At 41.2% G+C, this 16505-nt stretch overlaps 1 protein-coding gene across 1 annotated transcript in view; it reads left to right on the top strand.

Moving 5' to 3' along the window:
- Positions 1-31: 31 nt before the first annotated feature.
- The window catches only part of itga9 (integrin, alpha 9), a 46278-nt gene continuing 29804 nt past the window's right edge, over positions 32-16505 (top strand). Inside the window, exons 1-15 of the mRNA XM_034152383.1 lie at positions 32-644; positions 926-1053; positions 2423-2529; positions 4658-4784; positions 5860-5927; positions 8178-8307; positions 8846-8931; positions 9015-9077; positions 9551-9688; positions 10103-10208; positions 12263-12357; positions 13026-13116; positions 13448-13493; positions 13593-13756; positions 15299-15459. Of these exons, the coding sequence (XP_034008274.1) occupies positions 454-644; positions 926-1053; positions 2423-2529; positions 4658-4784; positions 5860-5927; positions 8178-8307; positions 8846-8931; positions 9015-9077; positions 9551-9688; positions 10103-10208; positions 12263-12357; positions 13026-13116; positions 13448-13493; positions 13593-13756; positions 15299-15459 (1701 nt within the window). The 5' untranslated portion in view covers positions 32-453. The remainder of the gene's footprint in view (positions 645-925; positions 1054-2422; positions 2530-4657; positions 4785-5859; positions 5928-8177; positions 8308-8845; positions 8932-9014; positions 9078-9550; positions 9689-10102; positions 10209-12262; positions 12358-13025; positions 13117-13447; positions 13494-13592; positions 13757-15298; positions 15460-16505) is intronic.

Genomic DNA, 16505 nt, shown 5'->3' with positions numbered 1-16505 from the left:
CCATCCGCGTCTCTCCGTGACCGCGTTACCAGTGTCAGTGGAGCACAGCGAATACACGTATTCCGGTTTAAACCTTCAAGTTAAAAGTCCATGACTTGATACGACTGGCAGTGATGATTTCTTTTGAGTACAACTTTTCGTGTTTCCGGTCGTACCCCTGCGATTTGTTGTTAACTTTCCACATCTGACTGCATTTATCTCCACGACAGGGGAGCCTGCGAGCAACAACTTTCTCAGATTGACACAGAATGGAGAGGAGCTGACGCACCGTTATTTACCAGACCGTTAACTTTCCTCTACAAGCGTTTCCATCACAGCCTACATGCTTCGTTAGACCGGGGAAGAACTACTGAAAGATAGTTTTGTAACAGTTTGACTACTGCTGACAGTTCCTTCTCGTTCTTTTCCCCCCTTTCTTTTCTCTTTTTGGACACTTTAACCGCGTTATTACGCATGATGCGCAAAGGGATGGCTCCTCTTTGGAAACACAACACGGGATTACAACATGTTTTTTACGTCTATCTTTCTATTTCAGTGGCTTATTCTTATAATATAGACTTGGAACATCATTTGGTGTTCCGCGGACCAAATTCTAGTTTTTTTGGCTATTCTGTGCTGGAGCATTATCATGACAACACACGCTGGTGAGTCCCATGTTTTACTGTTAATGGAAAAGCTGTTATTTTCTTTCGCAATGAATGATGCAATGAATTTGTACTTTTAAAGCAAATGTTGGTGTGTTTCTAGAGCTCAGTGTGCATTAGAACAAAAAGTGTAATATTAATCATTATAAGCAATGTCAGCTCTTACTGTAACTTTTTCTGCTGGCACAAATTGTGTTTCTATCATTTAAAAGATTCACTGGCACAGTTAAATATATGTTAAGCGTTTGTCCAAATCCTGTCCCCTGTGTTCATGTCTGTAGGTTAATAGTAGGGGCTCCAAAGGCCAACTCCACCTACAGTAGCTCTGTGCACTCTCCTGGAGCTGTGTACAAGTGCCGAGTTCACAGCAACCCAGATCGACGCTGCACGGAGATGGATCTGGGAAGAGGTCAGTCACCACTGCCTGCAGCATAAAGATAAGAGCATATCATGACAAACACACTACTGTAGCTGCAGCCTCAGGGTATCACATGCACACACACACACCTTGACCAGTTCAGAAATGAACAGTCATCTCACAGAAAAGTTCCCTATCTGGTATTAAAGTCCATACACACACATGCATGCTGAGCTTTCCTGCAGCTTTCCCTTGTCCTCTCTCTTTGCCTTAACTCCCCCAAGCATCTGTTTTGTTTTATCAGAATAATGAAGCCTTATTCTGGTCTACTCTTAACAGTGCGACAGTTGTTCTCTTAGTTATGAACCTGCTTTATGGAGACATGTAAAACACAAGGGTTCTGTGTGCATAGGTCCATAAATATTTTTGATATATATGATTTATGCTTTTGCTAATATTTTCCAAGCATGTGAGCCAAAAAAGTTGAGCTTCACCCCCCCCCCTTCCCAGCGTCGGCTCTGTTCTTGTGGTCAAGGAAGCCGGGGTGCAGGCATGGATTTAATATTAACCCTGCGCTCTGTCAATGTGTCACCAAGAAAAACATACATTATCAACAGTGAGCGTGTGCTGCTCGTGCTCAGTGAGCCACATGGAGCTCAACACCAAAGACTGTATGCTCTCAACCCTCTGACAGAGAAACACTGTACATGCCATTGTGCTGAATCAATTGTCTGCAGGGAGAAAGATAATACAACTTGGGGAAGTGAAGTTGTTAGGTGCCATGGATTCTTGTCTTTTTAGTGACTTCATTCTTTAATTATGCGCAATTTTGTTAGATTGCTAGATTTATATTCTGGTCACTGATGTTAATACAAAGCAGTGTTCATGGTACAGTAAGCTATAAGGAATTTGATAATGTATGTCTGACTTTTTATGCCATTTCCTTTGGCTTCCGGAAATTATGATCATCATTCTTTTCGTATTGTTTTCTGATGTTTAATTAATCTACGTTTTTTATCAATTTAAATGACTCAACTATAACCGAAATGATTAGTTGCAGACCTAAACTGATTCTATTAGTTTGGAAAAAATGAATATCAGACAATATATTGTTATTAGACTTCCATAACAATCAAATATCAATATTAATAGTAACATCAAATGTCCAGTGTTGTTGGACTTGGTCTTAATAGATATTTTTCTCGTTGAGTAAAAGTGACATATTGACTTTATCAGCTGCACAGCCTTTTGTAATGTTGGATCTTTAGCATTTCAAGCTGTCAACTACGTCCCCCACACATCCAGCAGAAGTAATCCAAGAACACAAAAAGTGAACAAAAGCTGACAAGTAACAAGCCACTTAATGCAAGACATCCTCCGTCCTGATGACTTCTTTAAAAATGCTGTCATTATCTTTCAGGAAACAAGCAGAGAGAGTCGTGTGGGAAGACGTGCCAAGGAGACCGGGATGATGAGTGGATGGGGGTCAGCCTGGCCCGCCAGGACAAGGCCAACGGCAAAATACTGGTGAGTCCCGGGACGCGACGCCCAACTCACATCACCAAACTGTCTAATGCAAACCATGCACACTCGTAAAAAGCTGACCTAATTTGACCAACATCATTGTTTCTCATGTCTAACCATAAACGGTGCTAATAAACCACAGCTGCTCTCAACATTACAACCCTTTCTTCTATTGCGTGATGTTCATGAAGTAAAAACTGAGATTTTAGAATGGTTTTGCACAAAGCAACAACGTCAGACAGATTTGGAAAACTGCTGTGTGGTTACATAACACTGTGAAACATCTTCCTCCTGTTTGGAGCTGGAAGAGTCAGTGGAACAGGTTTGGTCAAAAGTAGATTGTTGTTTATAAAAAAGTCCAGAGAGGGATTTAGAGAAACCAGAAGACTAACTAACTTGTGGTGATAATCCCAGAGGTGCTTGGCGGGGTATTTGCACAGAGATCATAGGGCAGCTGGCAGAGTTTGTTTAGGCTTCAGCCCCTCAGTGGTGGTCCCGTCCAAGGGCAGCCTTTCATTAAACATTAACCCCCGGCCCTGGCGGTGGGTAGCGAGGAAACCAGCGGCCTCACAGGACAGTTTGAAGGCGACTGGTGGAGCGGGCAGCTCTTGAAACACTTGAACAGGTGTGTGTTTGATAGACCTGCCGCTGATTGACCGCCTCCTATGGGAGTCTAAGAGATCACAAGAATACCTCCTCATGCAGACGTCCAAATAACTGTTTGGCCTCCTAAACCTCAATATGTATAGTTTTTCATACCTCATTAGAATGATTTTTAAACTCATGGACCAAAACTTGTTCTTGGAGTTGTCAGTCTTCGGCACTAGACTATGGCGTTTTATAGAAACAAGCTTCTAGCTGCACAAAGAAAGGTGGTGACTTTCCAGAGCCATAGATTTTTTTGGTGCCTCTTTTTTTTTATAAATGTATCTCATCTGAATAGACTCACGTTCATGTGCAATGGGAGGGAGACGGCTGCTCAGCAGATGTGTACAGTGGTGATTTCATCAGTGAGGGCCTTGTTTGTGACCAGCGAGCCTTTAACTGAACAGGAACATGAAAACAGCACAGACTCCGACCATAAAAGCCTTCTTTGCTGCCTCAACAGAACTTCTCAGCCGCTGCCAGAGCCCCTTCTTTCACTGTCAGCTGATTCTTTTTCTTTTTTTTAAAGAATCTGCTTCTACTCAAGAGGGAGACTTGATGTTGGTATTGCTACTGCTGTTGTCCTAGCCTTCCTTTCAAACACAAGCATTTCTCAACACACCATCTTACTTCCAGACGCCCACAATCTACCCTGTGTGTGTGTGTGTGTGTGTGTGTGTGTGTGTGTGTGTGTGTGTGTGTGTGTGTGTGTGTGTGTGTGTGTGTGTGTGTGTGTGTGTGTGTGTGTGTGTGTGTGTGTGTGTGTGTGTGTGTGTGTGTGTGTGTGTGTGTGTGTGTGTGTGTGTGTGTGTGTGTGTGTGTGTGTGTGTGTGTGTGTGTGTGTGTGTGTGTCCATATCTGTCCCCAGAGCCACAGGAGCCCCACCACCATCCCCCCAGGGTGCTAAAGTATTACCACATTTAAACATTTATGTGGCCTGATCTGGGCCGAGTTTGAAATATTATATTATCCTGTTTCCCTATCGATCTGTGGAATGTTTTATTTTTTAAAAACACAGCAGCAAAATATTGTTTGGAGAATTACTCACTGTCAGTTTCAGCGATGTCCCCCCTGTTTGAGCAGGATCATAATAACGTGGGAGTTTGTTCTCTGTCTTTGATCCCCTGTCTGAACCTTTCGGCTTATTCAGCTGGCTGTAAGGCCCGGAGGAGAAGTTTTGAAATTAAAACGGTGAAGATTTTCTGCTGCACATTAAATGCTGCACACAGATCTCACGCTGCAGCGGAGATATTCACACCACAGACCATGGCTCTATGGTCAGGGGTTATGGAGGGGCTTTAGCTCCCCCTCTCATTGACGATCATTTGACAGCCGCAGAGACACGCTGACTCCAGCTCTGCGAGGAAGGGGCTTAAAACATTTGCGTGGCCAAGGAACGCCTTCCCGCCCGCCCGCCTTGAATGTTTGTGTTTACTGCATGGACATGAGTCTTATTTTGTTTTCCGTTCCTGTTTTTCTCTCTCAGGCGTGTGCTCACCGCTGGAAAAACGTCTTCTACGACCAAACAGAGCATATCCTTCCGCACGGATATTGCTCCATCATTCCTCCCACTCTTCAGGGCAGGACCAAGCCGCTCATCCCTTGTTATGAAGGTACAGTGGATGCACAAATGTAATCAAGATGTTCCTTTTGATTTTTTACCCTCAAACTTCTCACATAAGGCTGACAGAGAAAAGGTCAAATGCATTGCTGGGGGTCAGAAATCTTAGTGGTTTGTGTCGACCATCGACCACCATCGTAACCCCTCAAAATCCAGCACTAATATTGATTTCCCAGAGAAAAAGAGAAATAAACTTGGAAAAAATTGGGTTTAGCCTTTTTATCATCTTCTGTGATTAAGTTTATCTCAGCAGCCTGCACCATGGCCTCTGATTGGTGTTCTGGCTCTGGAGACTAGTAGCAGGAGAGCCTTGAAGTGTGATCTCTCCTCCTCCGTCCAACAAAAGTACTTATGTAGGAGTAGACAGCTCTTACGGGTTTGTTAATCCAAACATATGAGCATTCTGTCCAATGCGGTGCAGAGTTTGTATTCCCTGTGCACCTTTTTGCAAAAGTAAAACATTTTCTGATAGGTTTAATTATGCCGACTTTTCGTCAGTTCAGAAATCAGGTGCTATCAAATAAATGTTTTCTTGCAGGGTAGACGAATCAGATTTTGTTATGATTGAAATAAATCAAATCCATTTGTGCTGTTTTCTTTCTTTGCGCTCTGTCTACAACACTAAAAATCAAGTTCCTTCTAAAAGATAATGTACTGTATAACATTTGAAGCTGACTCATGCAAATGTGTTCTTCATGTGTTTTAATATGTGACTCGGAGCTATTTATCAAAGCCGGTCTTATACCTTAATTGTGCTCCCAGGTCAGGATCTCACTTCCTTCCGCAACTCTCATTGCCAACAGTTGAGAAGAAGCCAGACCGACTTTGCATGGAAGCGTATTTACAGTGCATCATGCGCCGCAGATCCAAACTCAATATTTGTGTAACCTGAGAGCACTGTGTCCCCCCTCCAAGTCTTCTCTTTGCACCCCTGCTTTCTGGCCCCAGACTCTTTGTGGATGGGACTGGGACTTTGACTAGCTCCATATGGAATGCAGGAAAAACTCCAGTAAATGCTGGCTCGAGCACACAGTGAAATAATTTGTGGTTTGTATTTTTTCTTACAGACTATAAGAGGAAGTATGGGGAAGAGCACGGCTCGTGCCAAGCTGGGATAGCGGGAGTTTTTACGGAGGTCAGTAACAATGCTTGTTCATCTTCTTAATACATGGTATACTCTATTTCTGTACGTCTCACAAAGATAGTTGTTTGTTGTCGTACAAACTCTGTATTCTGGGCTTCATCAGTCAATTGACTGTTTGGCAAACACAGCACATCTTCAACAACAGTTTGCATTCTTTTCCTGTTACATACTAATAGAAAGTATTAGTTAGCTTCCTTGCTGTCTCTTTTAGTTTTATCAGGGCTCTCAGACACTCTTTTGTCAACTGCATGATTTCCGTCGACATTACCACATCATTCACGTTTCAACATTTCCTTCCTCTTTCTTTGCTGACTTGGAATTTATTTTCCACAAAATGTTTAAGATGTAAAATGATGTGGAAAATTATCCAGTCCCCTATCCATGAGTTTTTGTATCAAAGCAGCTAGCTCTCTGCTGATAACTGCTATCTGGTGTTTCCATATGGTACAGTAAGAAAGGCTGCAGCGGCCTCACTTGACCCAGTGTGGTTCCATCAGATAAAACCTTTAAGAAAATATATAAGTTTCCTTTTTATCTCTATGGCATAGATGCACTACTGTATTAACACATGACTTCATCACATCTCATATCCTTTCATATCCATACACCTTTGTGTATCTTAAATATATTTTGCTCTCCCACACATTTATCTTAAAGCAGTGAGCAAAGGTGAAGCGTAGGGAGTGAGCCGAAATGGAGACAGGAAAGACTAATACATTTAACGTATGAATGCTAAAATATAGTTTGACAAGTAAACGTGCAAACGAGTAATACACTGACATTTGGAAATGTATATTTAACCAGTTTAGACATTATATGTTCCAAGCATTATCATTATAATTCTTTCCTGATGTAGCGCATGAGCGGCATTCTCAGGTCCTTTTCAAGTCTCGGATTACAGTTATGCTCAATTTAGGAGGTTCAGCAAAGTACAATGGACTGTAAGTGACTTAAAAATGTGTCCTCGGAGCACAGCTGTGTCCTCAGGGTAAAAACATTCCCAGAAAGTGTCTGATGAAAAGTTCATGTTTGTGCAGTTTTCCTCAATTTTTTGCTTTGCTTAGCAGAATTGTAGCCTTCTTATCCTGGTGCTAATCTCTAAATACTGGAGCTGTAAATACAAATCGTTTAGGAAAGCTGTTCAAAGCATACAATCATCATACAAGTATTTTTAGTTGTAGAAATAGAAGCTCAATCATTAGTAGTTATCCAATGTTCGGATTTTCTGCTTTTCTGTTTATTGTCATTGTAAACTTAATATCTTGTTTTGGAATTTTGGACGGACAAAACAAGACATTTGAAGACGTCCACTCAGGCTGTGGGAAAACGTGATGGATATTTTCCACTATTTTTCCAAAGAAAATGAACTGGAGTTTGATTGATAAAGAACATAATCATTAATCAGAGCTTTAAAAAGTTGACTCACTTAAGTTTACATAGACATGCAAGACGTGAATATGAGATGTGCATAATAGAGTCAAGAGCACAGTCACACATGTGGCTTTGCTTTTAAAAAGGTCCTCCTTTCACAGATACTAAAAATGGGATAATTTCACATGATCCGCCTGCCTGTTTGATTCCACAATGAACCTACTGTTTAAAAGACCAAAAGGGAAATCATCATTTTTTTTGTTACACTAAGAACGTCAGAGTTGATCTGTTAATGCATTTGAACAACCCCCCGTTGAAAGAATCTGAAGAATTTAAAGAAAAGATGTCCAACTGTTTAACCTTATCCTTGTCTGAACCATGGTGTCCAGATGTTGGACATTAAGGCTCAGGGGGATATTTACCTTCTTTGTGAGGTCTCTATTGTCTGGGCGGTTCAGTTTGTTTGAGTGGTGACTACACATCCTCTGAGTCAGATTACGTCAGGACATAATAAAGTGAAAACCAGGACTCAGAAATGGCTGTAGCAGAGCATCTTAATTGTCTTGCTCTGGTCCCTTTAATAGCCGCGGAGCATCACAACAAAAAGCTGCGAACAGCTCATTTTACAGCTGCCAATTTAGCCTGTGCTCTGAATTCCTCGTCACATCAAAGGAGGCAGCTTGAGCTCGCGTGTCGTCTGACATGTGGTCGCGATCAGATATCGCAAACCAGTCTGTGGCCGTTGGTTAACCAGACGTTCACCCAACAGCCTTTCTCTTTTTTTCATTCCCCTTTTCTCCAGCAGGCTTTAGCTCTGCAGACAGAAGGTGAATCACTGTCATCTGAATGAATGTGGCTTTTTATTTTCAGGAGCTGGTGGTGATGGGGGCACCGGGGTCGTACTACTGGACTGGGACCGTCAAGGTGTACAACCTGACCTCTGACACCTTCTACAGCCCCAACAAAGAAGACGTGGACTCACACAGATACAGCTACCTAGGTGAGAGCCGTAGAATCAGCATTATAGAAAATATTGATACGTTTGAATATCTCACTATTGTATATTGTGATACTATATAAATTCACAAAAACACCATTAATTTTGTATAAATATATTTAAAAAAAGACAGTCTGTATATCGGTAGAACTGTTTGGCTACATTATTTTTGTATTTATTTAATTTGTGTCCCTAAAGAATCTTGCAACCCATTTGTTGTTTTAAATTGTTCTTTATATCAGATAAAGGATATAGGCATATATGAATTTATGAATGTATTTGCTTAAAGGTATATGGCACAACAATTTCTACAGTTATGATTGCATAACAAAGTCAGATTTACTTATTTAGTTTTTGTATATCCTCAAATTAGGTATTAAAAATCCCAATCTATCACCTTGCTTAGAGCGTTGCAGTAAATTCAATTGTAAGCCCTTTATCATGATGTACAGTAATCAATTATTCCCTTTATACAGCTCTTTTATTGGGTTTAATGTCACATATATCAATGCAAAATAATGAAAACAGATTGTGTCTCCAGGCTATGCCGTGACTGCGGGCCACTTCTCCTCTCCTAATGTGATAGACATAGCTGCAGGGGCGCCTCAGCACAGCGGCAGTGGAAAAGTAAGGACTTTTACTATTGTTTTATTTCCAGCAGTTGAATTCAATTCCTCTGGTATTTCTCACTTCACTGATTTTTTTTACAGGTTTACATTTTCAAAATGGACGGCGGGTCTTTGGTGAAGAGTTTTCAAGCCTCAGGGAAAATGGTATGAGCTCAGATGTGGTCTTATATTCTTCCAGAGGTCGCTGATAGTTCTGTTTTCAATCATTATACAGCATAGGTTTAGGCTATTGTCATACTATACAACCATATTTGATGTAAACTAATCTGCCTCAGGGACCATGTAGTTGATTTTTGCGATGCGTTGCACGCACGCTACTCTGATGACTTTGTTGTCAGAACTGCACTGTTTATATCTGCCTCAAGTGTATAGCATCAGTGATTTAAAGAAGGAACACACTTTGCCAGAAACCAAAGCCAGGGAGGTAGCTAACACTTTCCATTCAGAGTAAATAAAATAAAGTCAGGGTGGCTTTAGGATGTAAGTTGTGTAAATATTCCTTTAATGCTGCTTTAGATATAAAAAGAAAAGTCAGAACGTGATTCGTATGTGAATGGTATGAAGTGAAGAAGTGTCTGTGATCTGACCCATTGCTCTGTGGCTCGGCTATGTTCCAGATGGGCTCTTACTTTGGCTCCTCATTGTGTGCAGTTGATCTGAACCAGGACGGCCTGTCGGACCTGCTGGTGGGGGCCCCCATGCACAGCCAGCTCCGGGACGAGGGCCAGGTGTCTGTGTACCTCAGCAAGGGCAATGTGAGTGGGGTCCGTGGGTCAATGGGAACATGAGAGCCTCACTTTCAGATGTATTTTACTACAGTATGTCCGTGTTTCTATAACTGTATTATTGTCTACAGTGTCTATTCTAGCTCATGTTCATGTTTGATTTCTTTCTGACCATGTTTGTTATCATGACAGTAGAATAAAACAGTGGGGCATTGTGAGTCCTACCGGGGGAGTTATTTAACAGACCAAGACTAAAGCTTCTGTTGGTACATGCTGTATTTATAAGTTATTGCGGGGAAGTCGACTGTCTGTTTTGTTGTTAAACTGTTTGGATATTTGCCAGATAACCACAGTTGGGGCCAAATAATTTGACTGCAGATGCATGCTTTAGTGCATCTCTTTTTTCTGTTGCCAGTTCTGTTATAAACTGCCTTCTGTTTTCAGGGGGTGATGGAGGAAAACGCTGTATTGAGTGGTGACAACGCTTTCAATGCACACTTTGGAGAATGCATTGCTGCAATCGGAGACATAGATGACGATGGATATCAAGGTCAGTACTGTAATAATAACCATTAAAACTGTCTGCTTGACATTCTATACTTTTATATATCTGTGCAACTGAGATTTTGATTGTCGTGCATGTTCTGCAAATATTTTAATGTTGCATCATTCTGAGCAAATGTAGGAGTTTTTGGGTGATTTATTTCATTATACAGCTTTCTTGTGTTAAATATTATTATTTTATATTATTATAAATACATTTATAATTGTCAAAAACGTCACATGTGTTAGTGATTGAACCTTCTGCATTTCCATATGGGAAGAAATACAGAAATGTAAAATAGTCGTTTCCAGCCTGTGTTCCTTCAATGGGTCACAACATAAATCAGAAAGGTGGTAAGATGATTAATGGGATAGGAAGGAATAAAACACACATTTATTTCTCTGTTGTTCTGTGAATGTTGGATAGTATTTCCTCTTCTAGCTGTAAACAGTAATTCAATAACACAACCTGAGAAGTTTTACTGCTCTTGACTGATATCCAACATCTAAACGTGTGACAAGGGGTCACAAGGGGCACTGCTCTACTTTAAGGGGAGACCTGATCACTGACTTACGACCACACTGTGAGTGGAACATGTTTTAGTGCTGTACAGTAGTGTGGTTCACCCTTTTTACAGCTGTGCCACAAGTTTCACATGACTTCCTACTTGCAGGCAGCCACTGTTTTCAATTAGTTTCACTATGGAAACTCAAAACCCTGCTTGAGACACGCATACAGCAAACATAAGTCATTATGTTATTTTAAGTTTATTTGTTGTTGTTTATTTATACATTGCAAGCAGAGAGTCATTTAAAAGTCATACAATGAATCATGCAAAACAAAACAACAACCAAAACAACAAACCAAAGTATTGATTTCCTCTTGTATCTGAATTCAGAGTCCTTGAATGCACCAAAAAAAGCAGTCTTTACATTTTAAACTACTGCTAATTCCTTTAACCCTACACTGTCTGACGGCATGTTAACTGTTTGTAACCATTGAGCCACTGGTGAAAGGTCAGATATAAGATGGTGGTCGTGTTTTTATAGGTATAATTCTTGTAACAGTCCTCCAGTGGTCCATGAATCTAAATCCAGGCACTTTTCTATAGTATTCACTGCTTTATTGTTTTAACAAAGCTATTTCCTCTGTCATTTAATGGCTAATAAAATCACACAGTTTAAATTTCCCACTGCAGCCCACAAGCAAATGTTGGCTTGTTGAGATCTCAGTGGATGCAACAGAACCTCTCGTTTTTACAGATCTTTTGTTTTGATTAGCCTGCAGCGAGGGGGCTCTTTAGAACATAGTACCCTCTCTTACCCTCATTTGTGCGAGGTCATCCAGATGCAAACACACATTTCATGCCTGTTGGCTTGCCTTTGAGGCCCGACTTGGCGTCCCTTTCGCACTCAAGGCTGGAAGCTGCTGCCCGGTTTCATCTTCGTGTGAGATATGCCTCGAGGCTCGCAGCCTGGCACAAAGTGTGCATGTGTGTTTTTGCGGAGAAAGATGGCAGCTGGGAAACATAACTCATCTTGCAACTCGTCGCTTTCAGATTGTCAAAAGAGCCTGACTTGCTCGCTGAGTGAACATTATTTACGAGCGAACTGCTACCATTTAATTCAAAATAACTACTGTTGAAATTAAAATACACATTTGGTTTCACTAAGAACAAATTACTGGTTAAGTATTCACCATAATGAGTTCATTATTGTATCATTTACTGAAAAAGTGTCAACTCTTTTACCATTTCTGTTTTGGTATGCTGAACCACATGGCAAGGAAGTGTTTTGGTCTATAAAAAGGAAGTTTATATATGGACTTTCTGTGGAAATGGGATAAGGAGTCATTGTTTCCGGGCTGTTGCCAGCACTTTATAGTCTTGTTTCCACTCTCTCAGTTTTTATGGCCATTAACAACACATGATTATCTATTAAGACTCTTACTGTTTCCCAGGATTAATGAAAGCTTTTGTACACATTCACAAACACAGTTATTTTTGTACTTATTCATTTCGTTGCAGACTTTTCACACACATACTATTTGTCCTGTTTCAGATGTAGCCATAGGCGCACCTAAAGAGGATGACTATGGAGGAGCCGTGTACATCTACCATGGGGACGACACAGGAATCGTCAGCAAATACTCCATGGTAAGAACTCTTCCAAACTCTTCTTACAAAAAGGAATATCTCCATCTGATTTTTTCCCCCCTGACTTACTCACTCTACAGCTTCACCAACGCATGCTATATGTTTATGAAACCCATGTGTGCACCTTGTGTGTCGAGCTGTTGAAGTAGCTGAGTAATGTGTGGTTGCAGGTTGGTGATGTAGCCTCGGGAATACATGGAAAACGTATCGCTCTGAATGAGGAGAAAGCACTTCTTCATGAGCTTCTTTTTAGTTAGTGAATAAACAGTATTTCAATGTAAAGGAACTCACTCTAATATTAATCTAGCCTGTGTAAAAGATAAAGCAATCCACCTACCATTATATCCAAGTTGGCAAAGTTAATGTTCTCTATTTTATCTGTACAAAAGCTTAAATGCAAACTACCAGTTGAAGTTTTTAGCTATGTGCTGTATTTTATTTTGCATTGGGAGTAGTTGATAGGTGTATTTTTTTACTCTGGAGAGTACCAGGCTAGCTGTTTCCCTGTGTTGCTGCTGGCTTTAATGCTAAGCTAACAAGTGCGTTATTTACTTTAAATCTGTAAAAACAAAGATTATTCATCTATGAAAAACAAATCATACAGTGAGTTTATTTTTCCATATTGGCTCACATGAGTTTTTTGAAGACTGGTATCATCTGTTTTTTAGAAACTGTCTGGGCGCAGTTTGAGCCCTGGTCTGCAGATGTTTGGCCAGTCCATCTCCGGCAATGTGGACATGGATGGCAATGGATACGCAGGTACGTTCATAACAGACTGGCTGAAGGATTGTCCACATCAGGGTAATAACATCAAAACACAAAATGGGAAAGGATTGGATTATTTGACATTAGATTTTTGCCCTTTTTGACTACCTTTCTCTTGCAACAGCAGTGCAAAGACTCGTGACAGAGGCATCTTGTTTACTGCATTCCACAACTGATATTCAGACTTAGCCAGCGAGACAGTTTAAGGCCTCTGTGCATTGTTTTGGATTTGCAGGTGTAAATAGCGCTGTCAGCAGATGTCACATTAATATGATGTCTTGTTTTTGGCTTTTCCAAAAAAATCATGTTGATGTTTCTGTTGCAGATATCACTGTTGGAGCTTTTATGTCAGACAGCGTGGTGTTGCTGAGGTGAGTGACTCATTCTCTCTGATTTATTTCTACTTCTGAGTTGTTTTAATGTCCAGGCTTTCCCACACTGCGTTCTTGTGTTGGTCAATGTGGTTGTAGGACCCGGCCTGTCATTACGGTGGATGTCTCCATCTTCCTGCCTGTCTCCATCAACATATCGGTGCCCCAGTGCCACGAAGGCCACCAGAATAACCAGCACCTAAACTGCTTCAATGTCACCGTCTGCATGCTCTTCAGGGGGAGACAGCTGCCCGGACAGATAGGTGAGGACAAATCCTGAGATGTACATAAAAGTTGTCATTCTACATTAAAATGGAATAAAATACCTCTGACTGAAACAAAATCATAAACCAAAGAGTAGCCTAGCTAAAAAGAGAACAGTTTAAAAAAAAGGATCTACCATGGAGGAGAAGAATGAACAATACCTAGACTTGTTTTCTTTAAAGTAAGAAAAAACAACACCAGCCAACACCTCTAAACATAGTAATTCATATATTGTACACATTTTTTTTATCCATAAAAGCAGGAATATAAGCGCTACAAGCTGTGATTCTTTACTGTAAGTCGTTGTGTTGCTTGGCAAGTAGCTTTCTTGAGTTTCTTAACTTTGTTTTGAATTTTGAGAAGAATCCAAAAGCAATAGTCTGATGTGTGATTGGTGTTGATCACATGGAGTATATTCTGGTCGTTTAGTGAAATCCAAGCTCTTTGAACTTTTGGTGGTCATTCAAATGGGGAACATTTGTAAACACGACAATGTTGAGCAATTCTCCCCATTTCTAGGACTTGGTCGGTTTGGTAAGCCTTTGGCCTGTCTGTGTGTTTGTCTGTACTTGGGCGCGGTGCCTGTTAAGCACTGAGGTGTAGTCCTGTCCTAGTGTTTGGGTGTGGTCATTTACGGCCCCCCCAGGGGAGCAGGAGCCCTGTCGTTACATAATGACTACGTCCTGGCTCCCAGCAATAAGGCCTCTCTGTTTAGCCGTCTGGCGAACATCATGGAAAGTGCAGCACTATGTGTTTGGTGACTCCCTTAATGAAACCTTCCTTTGCCTCCTCTGGGGTGAGCTCATGGCGTAGTCTCTGTTGGAGGGAGGAAACAGTAGGCTTTGGTCCGACTGGAGTGTGTTGCCACCCTTCCCGCTGTTTTACCATCTGTGACACCCTCTTGATGCGATTACTACTGACTGAGGCTGATTCATTCAGAGAAACAGGTTTGACCAGAGGCCCATATATGGTTTCCTCAGGAAGTGTTGGTAATGTTTGCTTCATGCTTATGATTTCTTAATTTAAAATAGATTTGAAGTGGTTCTGTGTCTCAGTCACTAAGGCCAGGGGGGGAACCAGCATGAGTGTTGTAACTGAAATGTTTTCCTTCACAGTAATAGTTCCCCACCAGCTGGAAAATTAATCCTTGTTAATTGTTAAATATTGGCTGTTTTTATGTATGAATCAGAATCCGATGAAGACATATTTTAGTTGGTCCCACAAATAATAGATCTCAAAGCCAGTGCTAAATTAGTGTTAATAAAGCAAACCTAAATCTTTCATTACATCTACTGACATTCAAAACCGTTTACATTTCTCAACTTGGAACAAAGGTCTCTTGTTAAAGTTATATCAGATGATTTGACCAAGAAATGTCAAACATTTTTTTATCTTATACATACATATCCATAAGCGATAATTTATTTTTCCCCATGTTTGATGGAAGTCACCACAAAACCAAACCGTACATATTTGAAGATTTTCTCAAGATTATCTCTCCTCAAAGAACTATCGCCAACAGTATTTCTATCTCCTCTCAGAGTTGCTGTATAACTTGACAGCTGATGTGGATAAGCGACAGAAGAGCCAGCCTTCCCGGGTCTACTTCACTCAGAGCGGATCTCAGATCAGCCAGATGAGCCAGCAGCTCAGCTTGGACATCAACAGGGAGGAGTGCCAGCGCTACACTGCCTACGTTAAGGTAAGAGTGGATTTTCTGGTCTTAGCACTGGCTGTGTTTTTTTAAGGTTTCCATGTGCTGCTCATGTCCTCAGCTGATCTCTCTGCTGATTTCACACAACCTCAGGCACTCTGACCCTGCAATGTTGATGTGTGGTACAAGTTATTTACTTATGTGGTTTGTTATTATTACTTATCTTTGTATGTGGCTTTTGGTTGGAGAGAAAGATATCTTACGGTTCCAGCTGAAGTGTTTAGACAGATGACTTGTGGAAAATTAACGTCAAGTTAAATGAAAGGGCGTCACATATCTGATGTGTGAACAGTGACTGCTACAGGCTACGGATCAGCAGCTTCCGCTGTCACCCCGCTGGGTGAGGTCAAAGGTAACAGGCAGGCGCTTGAAGGTTCGTGGAACCACGCTGCTCAAGTGTTAGTCTGCAGAAACTGACAGAAACAGGAAACAAAGTCTCCTTTGTCATCGCATAGTCCCTCTATTGTGTTCCTCTGCCATGTATCCACGGAGAGGGTCCTCGTCCTCAGGGCACCATCCATGTTTCACCTCCTCTAATGTAGAGGCCCTCCGCGGGCCTGTAAATTTCACTGGCATTCTTAACTTTGCTCTCCAGGCTCTTTCACCGTGGGAGGCTGAGCTGCTGACCGAGGGGGGGCTGTCATTACTACGCCTGCCTCTCTTCCTTCAACCCTTCAGACTGTAATGAGGGCATAGCACACAGAGCATTTGCAGCAATAATCACTTTTTATGTGTCACAACATGCACATTACAGTTATCAAGGTTAACTCAATGCAAATGGTATGTGTTTATCCAGGCTTTTCAGTTAACCTGGATAGAAGTTAACATTTTTATGTAATTTCAACTTCTCCGTCTGAAGTTTTAACGTGCAAAACATTAACAGAAGGGTAAGTCACATAAAGTAGTATTTCTGCCCAAAGTAAATCAGACATTTCAACACTTGAAACAAACATCTTAAGGTCTGTGGGCGGGTGAGTGAATTATCACCCAGGAGTTCGTAGCTGCCACATATCTGTGGCATCTCTCTAGCTGTG

The sequence above is a fragment of the Trematomus bernacchii genome, unplaced genomic scaffold (genome assembly GCF_902827165.1).
Source record: "Trematomus bernacchii unplaced genomic scaffold, fTreBer1.1, whole genome shotgun sequence".
NCBI classification, from domain to species: Eukaryota; Metazoa; Chordata; class Actinopteri; order Perciformes; family Nototheniidae; genus Trematomus; species Trematomus bernacchii.
Note: the sequence above shows the minus strand (reverse complement) of the source record. Positions and strands in the feature narration are given on the sequence as shown.